Source organism: Zonotrichia leucophrys, chromosome 13 (assembly GCF_028769735.1).
Source record: "Zonotrichia leucophrys gambelii isolate GWCS_2022_RI chromosome 13, RI_Zleu_2.0, whole genome shotgun sequence".
Classification (NCBI taxonomy): Eukaryota; Metazoa; Chordata; class Aves; order Passeriformes; family Passerellidae; genus Zonotrichia; species Zonotrichia leucophrys.
This window is the reverse complement of record NC_088183.1, coordinates 16,949,673-16,971,009: the sequence shown is the minus strand read 5'-3', so window position 1 is coordinate 16,971,009 and position 21,337 is coordinate 16,949,673. Positions and strand designations below refer to the sequence as shown.

At 52.5% G+C, this 21,337-nt stretch overlaps 1 protein-coding gene across 2 annotated transcripts in view; it reads right to left on the bottom strand.

Moving 5' to 3' along the window:
* The window catches only part of SIL1 (SIL1 nucleotide exchange factor), a 118,487-nt gene that overhangs the window by 59,665 nt on the left and 37,485 nt on the right, over window positions 1–21,337 (bottom strand). For both annotated transcript variants that reach the window (XM_064724827.1, XM_064724826.1), the window contains exon 4: window positions 6,434–6,554. In XM_064724827.1, coding sequence (XP_064580897.1) covers window positions 6,434–6,554 — 121 coding nt within the window. The remainder of the gene's footprint in view (window positions 1–6,433; window positions 6,555–21,337) is intronic.

Sequence of the window (21,337 nt, the reverse complement as noted above, 5' to 3'; positions counted from 1 at the left end):
GGCTATTTCTGCCACCTGATCTGGAGCGCCAATCTCAGCAGGATGTGCTCTGCTGTGCCCATGGAGGTACTGTGCCATGCCAGGCAGGGGGCACCCGGCTTGGGCAGGCTGCAGCCAGGTGGGACAGGAAGCCCACTGGGAGATTGTGCTGCCCCTTGCAGACTGACAGAGACACTGTGGAGGACATGGAAGTGGACCAGGGGCTGGATGAGGACGAGATGATGGAGGTGGACTCCTCCTCTACTTCCATGTCCTCCCCTGTTGAGGACATGGAAGTAGACGAGGAGGACACCATCGAAGACATGGAGGTGGATGAGGAGGATGAAATCGAGGACATGGAGGTGGATGAGAATGAGGAGGAGCCCATGGTCCTTGGGTGAATGTGGAGCCCCACGGGTAAGACAGGCAGATGCTTGCCACGCCCTGCCCACACACACACTGGGTCCCCTGACGCCAGGCTGGGGCTGGGCTGGATGGCCCCGCTCAGGGACACGGTGCCCGCAGGGGGCCTGGATTGTGCTGCCACAAGCACCAGCCCCGGCCTGCCCTGCGCTTGCCTGGGGCCACGCCAGCCCTGCCAGCCCCGGCCCAGCCCCTGGGGCCCAGCTCCCAGCCCTGCTGGGCCCAGTGCTGCCGGCTGAGTCCAGCTCTGCTGCTTCCTTTCTTCCAGGGCACACGCACATGATGGCACAGATGCCACTCCTATGTAAATACGTTTGAAAGATTTGAAGATTTCTGTAAATACGTTCGAAGTATAGAAGTTCCTTGTAAATATGTTTTCTACGTTGGAGGTTTTTTGTAAATACGTTTTGAAGATTGTTAGCCCATCAGATCCCATGTAAATATCTTCAGAACATTGTTCGTGTTATTGTTGTAACGATTGTTATAACGAAATATGTTGTGTATATACTAGATTTGCCGATCTTCGGCAAATAAATACCGTAACTTTTTAAAACCCGACTTCTCTTGGCCATTCCTTTGGGCACGGGCAGCCTTTGCACATTTGTGGGTTCCACTTGTTCCGCGTTCCCGGGGCTGGAGGTCCCTGGGGGTGCTGGCACGGCCACCCCGGGGCTGGGGGTCCCTGTGCACAGGGGCTCCCACTGACACCACTCCTGGCACTGGGCACTGCTGCTCTTCCTGGCCTGGGGCACAGCGCTGTCCCCAAGAGCTCAGCTCTCTCTCACCAGCTCTCACACAGGGGGCTCTCACAGCACTGGCCCCTGCAGCCATGCCACCAGAGCAGGCAGCAAACCTTCAGCCACCCTTCCTGCTGCAGCCACAGGCACTCCTGGGCCCAGAGCCGCCAGCAGGCCACAGCCATCCAAAATCCACCTGCACGCTCTCAAGGCCACCACAGCCTTGGCAACTGGGCCACCTGCATCTGGGCTGCTGCAGGGGCTGATCTTTAAGCCTTGGAGCTCCAAAGGCCCTGGGCTCTGCTTCCCAGCCTGCTCTGCACTGCCCTGAGCCCGCATTGTTCCAGAGACAAAAGCCAAGCCAGGGCATCCTCACCCTGCCCGCACTCCTGCTGCTGCCAGCGGCCACTGGCCCCTGGGCCCCACTCGGGTGACAGCTGCAGGGACAGGGCAGCCTGTGCTGGGCAGGGGGCACGGGGCTTTGGGCCCTGCTGCTGCTGCTGCTGCTGCTGCTGCTGCTGCTGGGGGCCATGGGCCCAACAGGGCCCCGAGCTCAGCCCCTGCCCGGCCAGCTGCCCCCAAAGCCCCACACTCCCCGAGCATCCCCATCACAGCTGCCAGGGGCAAATCCCAGGGGGTTCAGGAAAGAAATTCCCCACAGTGACTAAACCAAGGGGTCCAAGGGGAAAGTCAGCACCAGCTGATGTTTACAGCACCTTGACAAAGGTGGCTGCAGGGCAGCTGAGATCTCCAGGGCCTCTGGCAGTGCCTGCTCTGCACGTGAGCCTGTGGGGCTGCTCCCAGTGGGACACAGCACCGGGCTCAGGCCTGCCCTCAGCCCCTCACAGCTGATCCCAAGGAGCAGGCTCACAAAGCAGTTTCAGACCACTGCCTGCAGATATTTCAACAGACTAAATGTCATTCAAAGAAGCCACCTTGCACATTTAGCTTTGGTGTCGTGGCATGAGATGCCGTGAAGGTGCCTCTCAGTGTGCACTCTGGGCACTTCCACTGGCATCCCAAAGGCATCACAAAGGACAGGCCTCTGCTTTCAGCACTGCTGAACTCTTCACCGAGCAATGAAGTCTCAGGAAGAGGCAGGAATTATGTGCACCAGAGATTCTGGACTACAATAAATGGCATGAATTCCACAGGCCATCCAACCCAATGACCTGCATGTCTCTACTTTTTCCTCTTTCTCTCATCCCTCATGTCACTTTCCCCAAAACCTACCATTGCACAAAGGGCTGAGGCATCTACCATTAGGGTATCCTTACACCATGATGCCAGCCTAGCTAAGGCTACATTAGTTTGAGCAGAAGCTCAAATCATTTTGGATGTTGCACTACAAGATGTCATCACTGTGGTACAGGAGAAAGGTTTTGAGATTGCAGCAGATAAAGTCCAAAGAGAGCGCCCTGTAGAAGTAGCTTGGCCTAAAAAGCACAGAGAGAACCATCACACCCCAAACACTGCACATCAAGGAAAACCCAAAGACTCTGCCAGAACTCCACATGCTGTGTGGAAGCTGTTTTGATGTCGTTCCATGAGAAGTCATGAAGTGCTCTGAAAGTGCACTCTGGGCACTTCCACTGCCACCCCAAAGGGAACACAAAGGACAGGCCTCTGCTTTCAGCACTGCTGAGCTCCTCACCCAGCAATGAAGTCGCAGGAAGAGGCAGGAATTGAGTGCACCAGAGAGCCTGGCCTCTAATAAAGGGCATGAATCCCACAGCCCACCCAAACCAATACCTTGCATGTCTCTACATTTTCCGTCTTCTCTCATCTCTCGTGTCACTTTCCCCATTTTCTCTTACTGGGAACTTGGCTTCTCTCTCTCCTGTCTGCAGGTTTGGCCACACGTGTGACCCAGCAGTAACACCCTGACCCACAGGGAAGTGGGAGAGCACTCTTGGTCAAGAACTGTAGTGACAGGACAAGGAAGAATGGGATAAAACTGCAAGAGTTGGAAGAGATTTGATGATGGGAAGAAGTCCTTTACTCTCAGGGTGCCTGTCCCTGACACAGGGGCCAGTGCAGAAATGCTGTGGATGCCCCATCCCCAGCAACATCCAAGGCCAGCTGGGACAGGGTGCGCAGCAACCTGCTCTGCTGGGAGCTTGCTCAGCTTGGAACCACATCATCTTTAGGGTCCCTTCCAAGCCAAACCATTCAAGGATTTGATCATTCTGCCATCCCCATCTCCCACTGAGCAGCGGCCCTGAAACTTCAGTGACATCACAGCTCCCACAGGGTTCCAGGTGGAACGTCCAGCACCTGGAAACGAGCACAGCAGACACTTCACCGCCTGCCAAGGGTCAGTTGCTGCTCACCCTGCGCTCTGACCCTCAGCGCTGAGCTGCTGCTGCTGCCTGGGCTATTTCTGCCACCTGCTGTGGAGCGCCAATCCCAGCAGGATGTGCTCTGCTGTGCCCGTGGAGGTACAGTGCCATGCCAGGCAGGGGGCACCCGGCTTGGGCAGGCTGCAGCCATGTGGGAATGGATAGGGTGGGACAGGAAGCCCACTGGGAGATTGTGCTGCCCCTTGCAGGCTGACAGAGACACCGTGGAGGACATGGATGTGGACCTGGCGTTGGATGAGGAAGAGATGATGGAGGTGGACTCCTCCTCTACTTCCATGTCCTCCCCTGTTGAGGACATGGAAGTAGACGAGGAGGACACCATCGAAGATATGGAGGTGGATGAGGAGGATGAAATCGAGGACATGGAGGTGGATGAGAATGAGGAGGAGCCCATGGTCCTTGGGTGAATCTGGAGCCCCACAGGTAAGACAGGCAGATGCTTGCCACGCCCTGCCCACACACACACTGGGTCCCCTGACGCCAGGCTGGGGCTGGGCTGGATGGCCCCGCTCAGGGACACGGTGCCCGCAGGGGGCCTGGATTGTGCTGCCACAAGCACCAGCCCCGGCCTGCCCTGCGCTTGCCTGGGGCCACGCCAGCCCTGCCAGCCCCGGCCCAGCCCCTGGGGCCCAGCTCCCAGCCCTGCTGGGCCCAGTGCTGCCGGCTGAGTCCAGCTCTGCTGCTTCCTTTCTTCCAGGGCACACGCACATGATGGCACAGATGCCACTCCTATGTAAATACGTTTGAAAGATTTGAAGATTTCTGTAAATACGTTCGAAGTATAGAAGTTCCTTGTAAATATGTTTTCTACGTTGGAGGTTTTTTGTAAATACGTTTTGAAGATTGTTAGCCCATCAGATCCCATGTAAATATCTTCAGAACATTGTTCGTGTTATTGTTGTAACGACTGTTATAACGAAATATGTTGTGTATATACTAGATTTGCCAATCTTCGGCAAATAAATAATGTAACTTTTTAAAACCCGACTTCTCTTGGCCATTCCTTTGGGCACGGGCAGCCTTTGCACACTTGTGGGTTCCACTTGTTCCGTGTTCCCGGGGCTGGAGGTCCCTGGGGGTGCTGGCACGGCCACCCCGGGGCTGGGGGTCCCTGTGCACAGGGGCTCCCACTGACACCACTCCTGGCACTGGGCACTGCTGCTCTTCCTGGCCTGGGGCACAGCGCTGTCCCCAAGAGCTCAGCTCTCTCTCACCAGCTCTCACACAGGGGGCTCTCACAGCACTGGCCCCTGCAGCCATGCCACCAAAGCAGGCAGCAAACCTTCAGCCACCCTTCCTGCTGCAGCCACAGGCACTCCTGGGCCCAGAGCCGCCAGCAGGCCACCGCCATCCAAAATCCACCTGCACGCTCTCAAGGCCACCACAGCCTTGGCAACTGGGCCACCTGCATCTGGGCTGCTGCAGGGGCTGATCTTTAAGCCTTGGAGCTCCAAAGGCCCTGGGCTCTGCTTCCCAGCCTGCTCTGCACTGCCCTGAGCCCGCATTGTTCCATAGACAAAAGCCAAGCCAGGGCATCCTCACCCTGCCCGCACTCCTGCTGCTGCCAGCGGCCACTGGCCCCTGGGCCCCACTCGGGTGACAGCTGCAGGGACAGGGCAGCCTGTGCTGGGCAGGGGGCACGGGGCTTTGGGCCCTGCTGCTGCTGCTGCTGCTGCTGCTGCTGCTGCTGGGGGCCATGGGCCCAACAGGGCCCCGAGCTCAGCCCCTGCCCGGCCAGCTGCCCCCAAAGCCCCACACTCCCCCAGCATCCCCATCACAGCTGCCAGGGGGAAATCCCACAGCCTTCAGGAAAGAAATTCCCCACAGTGACTAAACCAAGGGGTCCAAGGGGAAAGTCAGCACCAGCTGATGTTTACAGCACCTTGACAAAGGTGGCTGCAGGGCAGCTGAGATCTCCAGGGCCTCTGGCAGTGCCTGCTCTGCACGTGAGCCTGTGGGGCTGCTCCCAGTGGGACACAGCACCGGGCTCAGGCCTGCCCTCAGCCCCTCACAGCTGATCCCAAGGAGCAGGCTCACAAAGCAGTTTCAGACCACTGCCTGCAGATATTTCAACAGACTAAATGTCATTCAAAGAAGCCACCTTGCACATTTAGCTTTGGTGTCGTGGCATGAGAAGCTGTGAAGGTGCCTTTCAATGTGCACTCTGCGCACTTCCACTGCCATCCCAACGGGAACACAAAGGACAGGCCTCTGCTTTCAGCACTGCTGAACTCTTCACCCAGCAATGAAGTCTCAGGAAGAGGCAGGAATTATGTGCACCAGAGATTCTGGACTACAATAAATGGCATGAATTCCACAGGCCATCCAACCCAATGGCCTGCATGTCTCTACTTTTTCCTCTTTCTCTCATCCCTCATGTCACTTCCCCCAAAACCTACCATTGCACAAATGGCTGAGGCATCTACCATTAGGGTATCCTTACACCATGATGCCAGCCTAGCTAAGGCTACATTAGTTTGAGCAGAAGCTCAAATCATTTTGGATGTTGCACTACAAGATGTCATCACTGTGGTACAGGAGAAAGGTTTTGAGATTGCAGCAGATAAAGTCCAAAGAGAGTGCCCTAGAAGTAGCTCGGCCTAAAAAGCACAGAGAGAACCATCACACCCCAAACACTGCACATCAAGGAAAACCCAAAGACTCTGCCAGAACTCCACATGCTGTGTGGAAGCTGTTTTGATGTCGTTCCATGAGAAGTCATGAAGTGCTCTGAAAGTGCACTCTGGGCACTTCCACTGCCACCCCAAAGGGAACACAAAGGACAGGCCTCTGCTTTCAGCACTGCTGAGCTCCTCACCCAGCAATGAAGTCTCAGGAAGAGGCAGGAATTGAGTGCACCAGAGAGCCTGGCCTCTAATAAAGGGCATGAATCCCACAGCCCACCCAAACCAAAGCCCTGTATATCTGTACCTTTTTCTTCTTTTCTCTTCTCTCGTGTCACCTTCCCCATATTCTCTGTCCGGGAGTTTGGCTTCTCTCTCTCCTGTCTGAAGGTTCAGCCGCACGTGTGACCCAGCAGGAACAGCCTGACCTGCAAGCAAAGGTCACGTTATTTCAGAGTACTGCACTGCTCCAGCTTGGGAGGAAGTGGGAGCTGAAGACATATGCTCCTTCTTGGGAGCAGCTCCTCCCCATGCCATACAGTGAGGAGTGGGATATCTACCACTGACCTCCTCCCGTGCAGCAGCACCCCTGAAGTGCTGCTTTTCCCTCCCAGAAATGCCACCCTGAGCCACCCAAGGTGTCCCTCTGCTGCCAGGCTGGCTCTGATCCACAGTGGAGGTGGAACCCTGAGCCCAGTAGACACTGATTCCTTCCCTTCTAGCCCAGGTCCTAGCAGAGCCCTAAAACTCCACACCAGGAGTGGATTTGGAGGCTACATGGAGAAAGGGGAATTGTGTCTGATTGGGGCAGACAGAATAAAATGCAGCTGCCAAAGGGGAATCAAAGCATCCCGCAGAGTACAGCCAGGTATGCTGCACATCAAGGCGGTGCTGGTTTAGAAATACTGTATTAAAAGGAATTTATGATCACTACTATCTGCCAACAAAAATACACAGAATACATTAAGCTTCAGTTTCAAATGCATAAAAGATAGGAAATTCAGAATGGTTTTCTCCACAAACACATCTCAATGGCCAGCCCAGCACTGGGGTCGAGGGGAGGCAATATTTTGTTGCTACCTCTTGATGGCATTACTTCTTCTCCTAATGCAGGAATTCTGCCTGCCCAGGACAGCAAGGATGCAGGTGAACAGCCACAGAGCTGCTCACAGATGGACAGACAGACCAAAGCTGCTCATCTTCCCCCTTCTGAGGAGGATTTCTTATTCAACCTTTCCTTTCTCTCTTCCTTTTACCTAAAAAGATACCTGGGATAGAGTAACAGCTTGCAGGAGACAGGGAGCATCTCCTACCAAAGGGAAGTGAAGGCAAGGGTAATTATTCTGTAGAATAAAGACATGTACTCACAGACAAAAAGCTCTGGTCTCAGGAACAACTGGATTGATCCCTCCCTGTTCAAGACCAAAGAGACATTTCCCTGATCAAAGGACCTGGTGCTTCCTGTGTAAGACTGGAATGTTTGTCACAATTCAGACAGAAACATTTCAAACCCTGTAGTCATCCAATAGGTATAAATGCATTTAGAAAATGCAGGAAAATTCATCTTGGATGATTTCCTATTAAAACGAGATTTGCATTTCTGGCTGACTCTCTTGCTCTCCATCAGTCCTGTCCACTGGAAGCTGCATTGGTTGCATATGTGAGAGGACAGGTGTGATTATCTCCCCATTTTAGGGGAGGATAGGCTACATGTTCCTCCTCCACACTTGGAATGCTTTCCATGGACAGATCCCAACCTCCTCCTGCTCCTTAAATTTGTGATACACAGGACCTTTAATCTCTGTCTATCTATGGGAGCATCCTCCCCCGCTGAAAAGTCGGGCTCTGCAGGAATTTGGTGCCATCACCAATGTGTGCCCCTTGCTGGCGGTGGAGTACTGGTCAGAAAGGAGTTTGTAGGATGTCCATGAAAAGGGCAACATCGCATCTCCTGTCCCTGGCTCGGGCAACACCAGGACAGGGCTCTGCCAGCAAGGAAAACACAGCCAATGCCAAACCTGCTCTACTGGGAGACGTCCCTGCCCACGGCAGGGAGGTGGAACAAGGTCAGCTGTGAGGTCCCTTCCAGGCCAGGCTCTGCAGGATGGAATGCCATCGCGGGCTGAACTGGAGGCGGGAGGACGATCCCCTCCTCCGCAGACACCGCCAGGGCCTGGCTGCCTCCCCCCAAAGCCCAAAGCGTTCCTGACTGTGCCACCAGTGCTGGGCAGGCCAGGTCACAGCCCCAGCAGTGGCTGTGGCAGCTCTGGGCTGTCACACACCAGGGAATGGCCCCTGACAGGGAGCACAGCACAGCTCCAGCTGCACCCAGCCACAGCAGCCTGCCAGGGGAGAGGAAGGAGGTGGATGGATCCCATCGAGGGAATCACCCAAAGCAGGCACCAGAAGGGTGGGGGACTGGGGGGCCCAGCCCTCCTGTTTCTGTTCTCAGTGTGAGAAATGCTAGTCACTTCCAAAAAATTTAAAAAGTTTATTAAAACCTTATCAGAAATACAACAGCAGACTGAATAGAGAAAATATTACAGCGCTGAGAGCAAAGGATTTTCCCCACCATGTTCTCACCCACACAATGGAGGTTTCACCTTTCAACCCTTTAGCCCCCCCAAAGTTCTGTCCATCGACTCCTCCTTCCCTGCCCAGGGGTGGAGATCCCTTCCTGACACCTTGAGTGGGGCTCAGGTGCTGCCACAGGAACGAGTGACCCTCCCAAATGTCCCAAACCCAGGGCACCCTGATAACAACACAAGGGGGGTAAAACACAACCATAAATCTATAAACTTCTCCTGACACACACACAGGATATTTGCCTTTTAACTGTGAGAGTCAGCCATGGCATTGCTCATCTGTCACACTGCGAGAGGCTCAGGAGCGAGTGGTGGCGGTGCCCTGTGTGTGGTGTGGCAGTGCCATACAGGTGGCACTGAGTGGTGGCAGTGCCCTGTGTGTGGTGTGGCAGTGCCATACAGGTGGCACTGAGTGGTGGCGGTGCCCTGTGTGTGGTGTGGCAGTGCCATACAGGTGGCACTGTCCCCTCTGTGCCACTCTGCCATGAAGAGTGGGGGAAGCACAAAGCAGGAGAAGCACCAGGGGAGCTTTGGATTGGAGATTAGGAACAATTTCTTCTCCAAAGGGTTTGTCCAGCATTGGAACAGGCTGCCCAGGGATTTAAAAGGAGTGTGGATGTGGCACTTGGGACCTTGAGTGGGCTCAGGTGCTGCCACAGTAACGAGTGACCCTCCCAAATGTCCCAAACCCAGGGCACCCTGATAACAACACAGGGGGGTAAAACACAACTATAAAACTTCTCTTAACATTTCCCTTTTAATTGTGAGAGTCAACCATGGCATTACTCACCTGTCTCATCAGCAAGCAGGAAACAAAACCAAACCCAGGCCTGGTGCTCATGAGCTGCACCCCCAGCACAGCCAAATCCCCGAGGCTGCATCAGCCAAGGCACAAACCCTTCCTGCTCCTACTTTGCACACTAAATGGGATTTAACCAGGAGCATCCGAACCCCAGAGCAAAACTCACAGCCCTGATGTGTTTAAGCAGCTCTTGGTGCTCCAGAGATTTCCCCTCCCCACCCAGCACAGCACAGCAGGTTCATGGCACAGCAGGACAAATGCGCTGCTTTAATAAATAAACCATGAAAAACATCTCTGTTTTCAACAAAAAGATTGACACTGACACATAAAAATGTTACAGCTGCTCAAGGAAGGTCTTCTGTCTTATTTAGTTTGGGGTATTTTGAAGTCAAAAGTGTGTTTGAGGGTGGGTTGGCTTGAATAATGTGATTAACATTGCTGATTTAGACAAGTAAGCTGGAAATACTGAATTTTAATCATGTTTCAGCATGTAGCTTCTAGACATTTCCCTTAAAAATAGTTGATTCTCTTTGATTCCTGTAATTTGATACTATTCAACAACTGGGAGCACACACTGGAGCAATACATGTGTAAGCAATTACACAGCTTCACATGCTGCTAAAACAGAACCATTCTGTTAATAGCTTTTTCCCGAGAGAAATTAATTTTTTACTTATTGTTTGCATTAAGTTGCATTTGGGAAATGAAACTCAATTAAAAAAATACAAAACCACGCTTTCATTTAAGCCATTTCGTAACATTTTTTCTCCTTGACACCTCAGACAAATAAAATATGTGTATTCACAGGTAGGCACTGCATAGATGTGTTACTGAATCGTCCCTCTTCCCTGAGAGCTGCAAATCCTACAGCTGCCAGACCTCATCCCTTGCTCCTCATAAAGGGAAAGAAGAGTTTCCATTCTAGTTAATTTCCCAGCTCTAAATCAACTACCCAGTGAGTAGAAATAGCTGTGAAATCCCCTCCACAAACCTGCCAGAAGGGTTCCAGCTGTGGAGAGGGAAGCAGCAAATTCCTGCTCCCACAATTGGTTTGGAACCCTTACCAATTAAAAAAATATCCCACTCTTGGGATTTTTTAAACCACAACTAAAATAAATTAAAATCAATTAAAAATAAGATCACAGACTCACAGAATGGCTTGGGTGGAAAGGAACCTCAAAGCTAATCCAGTGCCACCCCAGCCATGGCAGGGACACCTCCCACTGTCCCAATGTCCAGCCTGGCCTTGGGCACTGCCAGGGATCCAGGGGCAGCCACAGCTGCTCTGGGCACCCTGTGCCAGGGCCTGCCCACCCTGCCAGGGAACAATTCCTCCCTAATATCCAATCTGAACGTGCTCTCAGTTGGAATAGGTGTTATTGCATTGCCTTGGGATGATGGATCAGGAGAAAGCCCCAGGGTGTGAGCAGAGCTCCCAAAGCCACTGCTGGGGACGTGCCACCCACCTGCCCCTCAGTCACTCAGCTGCCTCACAGCCAAAAAGACAGTGTCCAACAGGAAAAGTACTCCCAGAGGATGAAACCCTTGTCACTGCACAAATGACAAGGTCTTTATTGGGAATAAATGTCAAAGCAGAGCGACAGCGTTTATTTTCCAAGCAGGAGACACTGATCCTGTGGCGACACTGCAGGGATGGTGTTATTCCTGTTCCTGATTTAATCCCTTTATCAGCTGCAGAAGCACCAGGACAGGCTTTGGTCTGCCATGCCAGCTCTGACTGACACGGCTGTCCCCATGAGCTGTCCCCACCCCCAGGTGCTGCCTCTGCAGCCCAAAGCACCTGGAGGTCCCTCTGAGCACTGGCACTCCTTCATTTGGATGCACTCTGTCCATAAAGATGCTTAAAGAGACGCCGAGGAAGACTTTAATTTATAGCCCCATTCTTTTAATCTTGGTCAGCCAGATTTTTTCAGACATCTGTTTATATCTCCTTATAATATATTGGCTGGAGCAGCAGCACCAGGCAGCAGCTCCCTCACAGGGGCTCTGCTGACATTTATAAACCAAAGCGATTTCTCTCGTGTGCTTTATGTTATCAGCTAAACCTGTCCACTTAAATTATTGCCTTGTAACCAAATCACAACTATCTGTTACTCTGCTCTGTGCACGTTTCCCAGGCTCTATACCAATATCAAGCTTTGCAGAGGCTAAAAACAAGATGATAAATTAATAAACATATGGAAAACAGGACATGCTTCCACCAGGCTCACAACTGAGGGAGGATCAGGCACGTTGTGCACCGCATTAGTAAAAGCAGAGGGCTGCTGGTGGAATATGCAGCACGCAGTGGTAACCAAAGAACCCCATCTCTCTTCTTCTAGAGCAACCAAATGACCAGCTGTGTTTCCTCACTAAAGGAGAAAGGTCTCATCCTGGGCTCCTTTCCAGCACATCACTCCACATTCCACAGGTGGGTTTGTGTTCCAGCATGGGGACAGGGCTGAGCCCCAACTCACTGCACAGCTACAGGCTGGGAAGTTGTACATCACACACTGACCTGCAAACCTCCCACCAAGGCTGTGCAGTAACTCACTGCACTCCTGGCAGTGGCTTCCCATCCCACCCCATCCTATCCCATCCCATCCCATCCCATCCCATCCCATCCCATCCCATCCCATCCCATCCCATCCCATCCCATCCCATCCCATCCCATTCCCACCCCTTGGACAAAGCTGCCAGCCACTGACTGCCCATCAAGAGGAGCCCAAGAGGCACAGGAGACTCTCCCCCTGCAGCACCACCCTGTCCTCCTTGGCACAGGAATGTCCCCTGGGAAGGCTGGAGCAAGCAGAACAAAGGTGATCCAGCTCACTGAGGCAGATCCCTGGCTCGTCCCCAAGTGAGCATCCTTGTTTGCCATTGTAAGAGAATTCAAAAATCTATCAAGGGTTTGAAAACAAGCCCCAGTTATGAGTCAGTAAGTGGCTCTACAGCTCTCAAAAATTACCTCAGTGTGTGAGCAAGCCTCAGATAACATCTACCTTCCTTTACTCTTTGTTTCTCTCCACGCAGGGAGTGAGAGAAAAGGGACTTTCTTTCTAGTACAGGCAACAAAGGAATCTGGAATCAATATGTGAATGTTCCAGCAAACCACACCGGCAGTGCTGCAGTACTGAAATAATCACACTGCCAGAGCATCCATAATAAGTTATCTGATGGCACCACACCTTCTCCCTTAATAAAATAATGATTAAAAACCACCAGGAGACAAATCCCAGCGAGCAGCAGAGCTCCCCACAGCTGCGTCCCCAGCTCCAGGAGCCACCAGTGCCAGGGCTGGGGCATCCCGTGCTGGTGGCTCATGGGGACACTGTGCCTGACTCCAGCTGTGCCTGGGTGGATGGGATGTCCCACACCAGCGTGCTCAGAGGAAAACAGAGGAGCCAGGCCCAGTCTGGGGGCTCAGCTCACACCCTGACCCCAGACTCTGGTTAGAGCTGCTGAGCAAGGAAGCAGCAAAGCCTGCCTCCGTTTTTCTTTCCTTTCTTTCCTACAAAGGCAAATCTACCACTCTCCAGATTGTTTGTTACTTCAAAACAGAACATTTTTACACACAAAAGGAAGACATGTAACAGACACAGGTAAGGATGAGATGGATTACTGATGGGAAGAAGAGGCCCAGAGCCTGAATCTCATTTATATATTTTCTTTCTTTCTTTCTTTCTTTCTTTCTTTCTTTCTTTCTTTCTTTCTTTCTTTCTTTCTTTCTTTTTCTTTCTTCTTTCTTCTTTCTTTCTTCTTTCTTTTTCTTTCTTTCTTTCTTTTCTTTCTTTCTTTCTTTCTTTCTTTCTTTCTTTTCTTTCTTTCTTTCTTTCTTTCTTTCTTTCTTTCTTTCTTTCTTTCTTTCTTTCTTTCTTTCTTTCTTTCTTTCTTTCTTTCTTTCTTTCTTTCTTTCTTTCTTTCTTTCTTTCTTTCTTTCTCTCTTTCTTTCTCTCTTTCTTTCTCTCTTTCTTTCTCTCTTTCTCTTTCTTTCTTTCTTCCTCTTTCTTCTCTCTTCTTTCTCTTTCTCTCTTTCTTCTTTCTTTCTCCTTTCTTCCTTTCTTCTTTATCTTCTTTTCTTCCTATTCACTCACATAGCTTTGCATTAGTTCACTGTCTGGCACTCACTGCTCCTCCCAATTAAGTGCCACTGGAAAATGTCATTAATATGCTCTAGGTCACCTCCTCCTGATAGCTGGTGGAGAGGTTTCACAGCACCAGGCCTGGAAGCTCCCCCAGCAGCTGCCCCAGCACCCCCAGCATTCCCCACCTCAGGCAGGGAGGAAGCTCAGACACCTGTGTGCGCATCCCAAGGACAAACTCCTGTGACAAACTCCTCTTCCTGGGGAAGAAATGCTTTACAAATGCACTCCCTGGGCAGCTCCTCCTCCCACGGTACTGCTGGGGAGGCACAGCTGCCTGCTGAGTGCAGCATCTCCTCAGAGCAGCGCCAGCCTGGGCATTGCCTCTGCATTGCTCAGGTAACCAGGGACAGCAGGGGCTCTGCAGGGGATGGGATGCAGGAGGAAGCCCTGGGGTGATGCACCGTGCCCAGTGCCATGTGCCACCTCTCCCAGGCGCTGCCCAGCTCGGGCTGGAGGCGCTGGGCTGCCTCTGCCTGTGAGTGACCTAGTGCTGCCAGCCTGGTCTCATCGCTGTTCTGTCTGATCATAGCCCAGAGGGCCGAGGACAGAGATGTCCTTCTCTTCCTGGGGTTGCAGAGGAAACCTTCAGAGAGGAGTTCTGTCCTTACAGCATGAGCAAACAATTGGCACTGCTGCTTCCTTCTGCCTCCCAGGGCACCCAGATGGAGCAACACAGGGTTTAGATGGTGGGTGCTGCTGCCTATTTCCCAAAAAGCATCTCCTTGGAAAAGCTGCTTGGGTGAACATTCAGGGAGAGCAGCCAAGTCCACACACCACACTCACCATGGCCAGCTCAGCCACGAGAGGTAGAAGGGCCTTTTGTATGACAAATTGCAGCAAAGGTTTATTCCAGCATACCAAAGGGGAATCAGGGACAGAAGACCAGGCCACGTGGTGTGCACAGGGTTAATTAGGGTCAGTGGCCAATGGTCCAAAGGCACTGGGGTGGCACAAAGGGCAGGGTAAAGGGCACTGCCCTACAGGGGAGATGCAGAGCCAGCCACCAGGGATACCACAACCAATGAGGGAACAGGGAAAGGAGAAACTACCAGAATTTGGGACATATGGGGAAAGGAACTGGGGTGGTTCATAGTGTTGTGCAAGGCTCCATGGGGAAGTTTTCTCTTTCAGCCTAGGTGGAGACTCTATAGCATATTCTTCCAGGGCAAGGCCCTGGGGATTGCCCTGAGGGATTCAAAGGGTTCCACACCCAGACACACAGGGAGCAGGCAGGGCCTGATCCCCCAGCCACAGACCTTGCAGAGGCTCTTCCAGAAAGGCCTGAAGGGGATGAATTGTTGAGAGACTGAATGAAGAGTTCAAAGCACCTCAACAAAACCAAGGAAGTCTCATGTAAGAACTTCAGTTGGCTAGTTTATCTGACAAACCTTTCTGTGACATTCCAAGCTATGTTAATAAACATCCTGGAAATTGACCTGTCAGAATGGCGATGTCTAAGTATGACATCTTCTCCAACACTGATTTTGTTCTGTGCTGCACTGGAGCAGGGACAGAAGCCATCTGAAATGCTTTCAAGCTTGCCAAGGGTGAATCTGTTCCCTGTCCAACACCCAGCACTGCTGCTGGCAGCAAAGGCATTCCTGGGAAAGCCCCAAAGCCACTCTGTTCTGGTACATCCCAACAGCAGGTGTGATCCTGCCCAGGTCCCTCACAGGTCCCAAAGCAGCAGCACTGCTTTCTGCTGGACTTGAACCCCACTTGAACAGGGACAGGGAAAGAATTGTGGAATGGTTTGGTTGGAAGGGACCTTAAAGATCATCCAGTTCCAGCCCTCCTGCCACAGTGATGCCCCCCCAAAAGGGCTGATCCCGTTGCAGTTTCTCATTTAGCAAGAGACAAGTGACCCACTGGTGCTTGCTGTGCTGCTGCTCTCCCGTGGCTGATGCCACAGAGCTCACTGGGTGGACTCAGGGTGCTAAGGGCTGCTCACACCAGGATTATAGGGAGACAACCCCCCCAGTAACCCCTGGGAGAACTTCTTGCACCCAGTGATTTTTAATGCCAACCTTGCTGCACTAACCACATCTTTAAGCACCATCCATCAGGCCTTCAGCTCAAACACTTGTTTGGCTGAAAAGGGTTTTAGAGCCACTCTTTTGTCACAGTGCTGAGAGGTCTTCTCTGTAATTTGTTCCCCTCAGCAAATAGAATGAAAACGTTTTTAAAATGATGCCAGAATCCAATCCCTCCTCCTGTGATTCAATCCAGAGCTAGCAGAGAACAAAGCCTCACAAGGAAGGGGCTCTCCACTAAGTAACCCTTGATTAGAGATGTGAAAGCACCATTCCATTTGGACATTGGGCTGGACAGCGCTCACAATTGGCCCTTTCCCTGAGCCAGGACTCTCCTGTGGCACTGGGATTTCTGTTCTCCCAGCTGATCAGGCGGTGCTGAGTGCTCTGAATGCTGCTATTCAAACAGAGGCACCCTCTGGGTGAGGCTGGGCTGGGCTCCCTCCTCACACCGCCTGCCCAATCCACTTGGCTTCTCCTGCAGCTCCTGCAGCAAGAGGGAAGGAGGGGCAGGCGAGCCCCTGGGACAGGCAGGGCCTGGCAGTGCCAGAGCAGGTCCCTGTGACTGCCACCCACCCTCGATGGCAGCCAAGGTGACGATGATGATGGTGGTGCCACACCAGGGGGCCCAGCCTCATGGCCAGAGCTGAGCCTGCTGAACACACACCAAACCTCATCCCTCCCATGCAAGGGGGCCACAAGGACAGGAGGGGTGGCTGTCACACACAGGGCACAGCGTGGCCCTCCCAGGAGGTGCCTGGGCCCCCTGGGAAGTCTGGAAGTGATGGAATTGAAGGTGAAGGCCAGCGAGGTGCCTGGGGAGGAGGGATCTCAGGGAAGGAGGGGTGACAGGAGGGCTCCAGGGGGAAATACAGGGCCTCTGATGGGGGCACTGCTGCAGCATCTGCTGATGTACCTGCTGCTGCTGCTGCTGCTGCTGCAGGAGGGAAATGCTTCCCGTGGCAAAGAGCTCCTCCAACAAGTGCTCCATTCTCCACCTCCCTGCTGGGAGGGCTGCTCTGCCTTCAGTGCAACAGCAGCAAACACACCAGGAAAAAATAACCACAGGGCAGGAAGAAGGGTGTCCTTTTAAAGAGTGGGCACAACCTGTTTTCACTTTGCCAGCAAAGCCTTCTCCCCAGCTTCAAGGCAGGCACTGCAGTGAGTTACTACAGCCCTGTGTGCAGCAGGAGCCATGTGCTCAGGATTTAATACCAAGAACTTGATTTATTTTTTCTTCTGATCCTGGGCTTGAAGTCTGTGAACTGCAGCAGTTTAGAGAGTTTAATCCCACAAAGGTCCCAGCAGAAGAAACAGAGAGACCAAAGGTATCCAGCCACACTCTGATATCTCATCTCTCAAATGGCACACCAGGCTGCAGAGACACTGCCGTGACCTTTGTCTCACCATGTCCCCAAGTCAACATCCATGAGAAGCTTACTTACAAAAGCCAGTTTTAATCCCTCTCAAACTCCCTACATTATTTATCCCCAAGCCAATGCTACAATCCATTCAATAATTGTCATTCCTCAGGTCTATTTTTTACTCCAGAAAGCCCATCTGGGATGCTGAAGGCTTGGCTACGTTCAGAGAAGATCAATGCAGGATGTAGGCAGAGAAGAACACAGCAGCTGACCAGGAGAATTGAGAACCTGACAAAAGGAACTGAGGATGATATTAATTTTGTGGAATTTTAGACATTTAATAGCTTTTGAGAGAGGCTTCTTTACTATAATGGACGTTAGCACATCCAGAACATCATCAACCATCGTGTCTCCCACATGTGTCACTCTCAGAGAGCCTCTCCTCCTCTCTCAGAGACTCAGGAGAGGGCCACCAAAGAACCTGGCAATGTGGAGGCACAGAAAGGACATAATAGGGAGGGATAATCCATCAGGACCAACAGCGTGAGAACCAGGAGGTTTAAAACAGCCCTGGTTAATCTGTTGCTGGAAAAGAGGAGTTAAAGGCTAAAAGGGCTCAACTTGACGAGGGTAAAGGAGCAAAAAAGGAAACTATTTTCCAGTGGAGCTGGAAAGCTCAAGAAGGGAATTCATGACCAGACCCCAGCACTCCCTGTTCCTGTCCTCAGCTTCCAAGTCTGTAACTCAGGGCTGAAATTGCAAGGATGAGACACGCACGACACACACTGCCTTCTCCCAGCTCCAGCTCGCAGTGGGAGCGTTTAAGGACACGCTGTGCCGCTGTCAGGGCGTGCAGCTGACTGCCTTGGATCCCCTCTGTGCTCGATGGGTGTCAGCTGCCTGCCCTCACGCAGGCCCCAGCCCCATCCCAGCAGTGGTGCCCCCAAGCCTGGAGCATCCCGGGGCCGAGGGCTCCGCGGGGCTTGGCCAGCACTGCCCGGTCCAGCCCGGAGGTGCTGCTCCCACCCCCTGGCTGCCAGACCAGCAGGATGGATGGGCAGAGCTGCCTGCCAGCCCTGCTGCCAAGGCAGAGTGAGAACAAATTTGGATAATAAAAGCTGGAATAAGGAGATGCCTTGGAGAGCGCGCTGGAATAGCGCTTTGCAAAGCTGCAATTTAAAGCCTTGTTTCTACAGCTAACGCAGCCGTAAGGGACATTAGCCTAATTTCTGTCAAGAGAACTTGTCAACACTGCAGTATTTAAGATAGACACTAAAGATGTGTTTTATCTCACAGATAGATCACTGGGAAAGGAAGGAGCTGTGCCACACTTGGTTCACAGGAAAATAAATTGACGTTCTCCCTGGGCCTAATTGGTGGATGCTGTTTTATAACACCACATGCACGAGCAGCCTCCCATTTTATCAGTGTGCAACTGAGATTAGTGCCAAATCCACTAGATAGTGGGGTTAGATACAGGAATCCACAGGGATGTGCTTCAAATGGGCACCCAAGGACACAGAGCTGGGCATTTTCCAGCCACAGAGTATCTGAAAAATTGGGCCGTGTCCTGAAGGGTCAGGTCCTACTGATGGTGCTCACCAGCTGAGCCATAGTTGGTGGGGGGGCTTTCAGGGCCAAGGGGAGAAAACTGGGGACAGAAGAAAAGAACTGTCTTGGCTTCCTCAGGACCAGCAGCAGCAACTCACCTGGCCTGGTTTTTAGAGACGCTCCAAGGTGAGTCAGTAGAAAGCAAAGAAAAGAGAGGCTGTCCCGTGCAGCTTTAGGAGAGAAGTGTTAGCATGCTCCTGCTCCCATCACACCCCACTTTGAGGAACTAAAACCCTCCCAGGAGCCCGAGTGTATTAAGGCTGGCATGGCTCCACACATCCCACGTGCCAGCCTTGGAGCTGGGTTTGAGACATGCCCAAAATAAAGCTGGTGCCACAGCACAAAGGCTTGTCCCAGACTTGCAGCTTCTGCAGTGGAAAGTTGAAAATGCCCTTTTATTTGTAGTTGTTACACAGAAATAACAGCCATGTAACCTTGTCCCAGCCTTGGAACAGAAATCAGCTTGCAGAGGAAGCCTGAGGGAGCGCGACCCTGAGCTGCAGGCTTGAGGGCAGGAGGGTGGCTCTGCTCTGCCACGGATTCTGCACTTGCAGGAGAACTAAATCACTACAACAGCCAGAAATGTCCCTCGGGAAGGAAATCCTCTCAAAGATAAATCAATAACTCAGTGTAATTTTAGCATGCAGCCAGGACAATTTACATTGCCAGGAAGGTTGAGAGCTCTGCCACGGAGACAGAGGCACAGCATCATCAAACAGCCCTGCAGCAGACCCTGCACAGAGCTCGGGCTCTGGGTGTTCACTGCCAAGCCATGAGGCTGGGCTCTGCATTGTGGGACCCCACAGACCCAAATCACAGGGACAGCAGCAGGGATGTGGTCCAGCCAAAATCCCTTGGGACAAACTCACCTTTCCCTTTTCTCCTCTGCAGCACCAAGGCTGCAATCATGGCAGTGCTGGCAAACACTCCAGATCCTGCAGGGTGAGACACACAAAGCTCAGCTAAACCAGGCTCAGGAGCAAAGGGGGGGTGCTCCAGCCACAGCCCCCACCCCTGGCCAGGGGTTCCCACCAGCCAAGCCACCCACGAAACAGCACAACAAGGATGTGCCGCAGCCCCTGGTGATTAATGAGACTGCAATTTACGTAATTATATTAATGCTAAGTACACTCGGAGCAGTAAGTTCAAGGGAACTGATGACACTGTAGAGCACAGTTCAACACTGAGCAGTAACTCCAGCAAAAAGAGGGGAGAAAAAAAAAAGCCCCTAATTATTCAGTAGCTCTTCTCCCAGATTCTCAGGGTCAGCTTGGAGGAGAAGGTGGCCTGAATTATATTTTCGTTTCCAGAACATCAACAGAATTGCTAAGTGAGTTCCAGCAGCAAGGTCAGAGCCTGCCCATTGTTATGCATGCCAGCCCTGTCCCCTCCCCAGCTCTGCTGTGTCCCCTGTCAGCGCTGCCACCACCAAGCCCTGCCACCCCGGGGATACAGGACCAGCTCCTGTGCCAGTGTTTGTCCTGGTCCCCAGCACGGACAGACAAACTGCAACAACCAATTCCTCAGGAGCCAGGTGTAGCCTCCATGTCTGAAGGTGCAGGAGCCTGTCCAGATTAAGCCTGAGGAGCAAACAGCCCAGTCCAGCCAGCAGAGGTTTGTGCACACCCAGCCCTCTGCAGAGTGCCTGTTGGCACAGCCACAGCCCTGGCAGACCTGGAGCCTGTGCCAGGGCATGGCACATGGACGCATTTTGGAGCACCCGTGCTGGCCACAGTCCTGTCTCTCCTCACACGTTCCTTTGGTGCCAACAAGCTCTCACACAGATTGTGCCATCAGTGTTGATGTGCTCCAAGAGCCTCAGTCTGCAAATCCAGCTTTACAGCAGCTACCAATGCACACTGGGCTTCTGCATCACTTCACGGGGACTTGAACCTTTAAAGGGCCCTGGAGTGCCAGGACACAGGGAATGGCTCCCACTGCCAGGGGCAGGGATGGATGGGATATTGGGAATGAGGAATTGTTCCCTGTGAGGGTGGGCAGGCCCTGGCACAGGGTGCCCAGAGCAGCTGGGGCTGCCCCTGGATCCCTGGCAGTGCCCCAGGCCAGGCTGGACATTGGGACAGTGGGAGGTGTCCCTGCCATGGCAGGGGGTTGGAATTGGATGAGTTCAAGGTTCCCTTCCAACCCAAACCATTCTGGGATCCAATGACTCTGCACCTCTGAAATGCTGAGATCTGCCAGCAGAGCTGCCCCAAGGGCCAAGGTCAGTGCTGGAAGCTAAAGGTGCATTATGACCACCCCACACAAAGCCAGGACAATGACTTGTTTTGCTCCTACAACACAGAACACGAAGCTGTCTGAAAAGCCAGGGCAGAAGAACTCTGCAAAAACAACACAAAAGAAGAGACCCCACAAGCCTCATGTGACCCCTGTGTCTGACTGAAAACCAAACCCAAATTAAATGAGCAGTCACAAGTTTGGTGTCTCAGGATTGCACTCAGAGCTCTCCTGGTGCCTTCCAAGCTCAGCAGCAGCATCCAGCAACAGGGAACATGCAGAAGGCAACTCAGTGATGATTAGGAAGACACATATGAAGTTATCCATCACAGAGCAACCTGTGTGCACCTACATGTCCTGCAGTACAATCAGAAATCAATAGCAAGATGCAGAAACCCTCAACCACTCAGTAAAATATAAAGAACAATTGTAA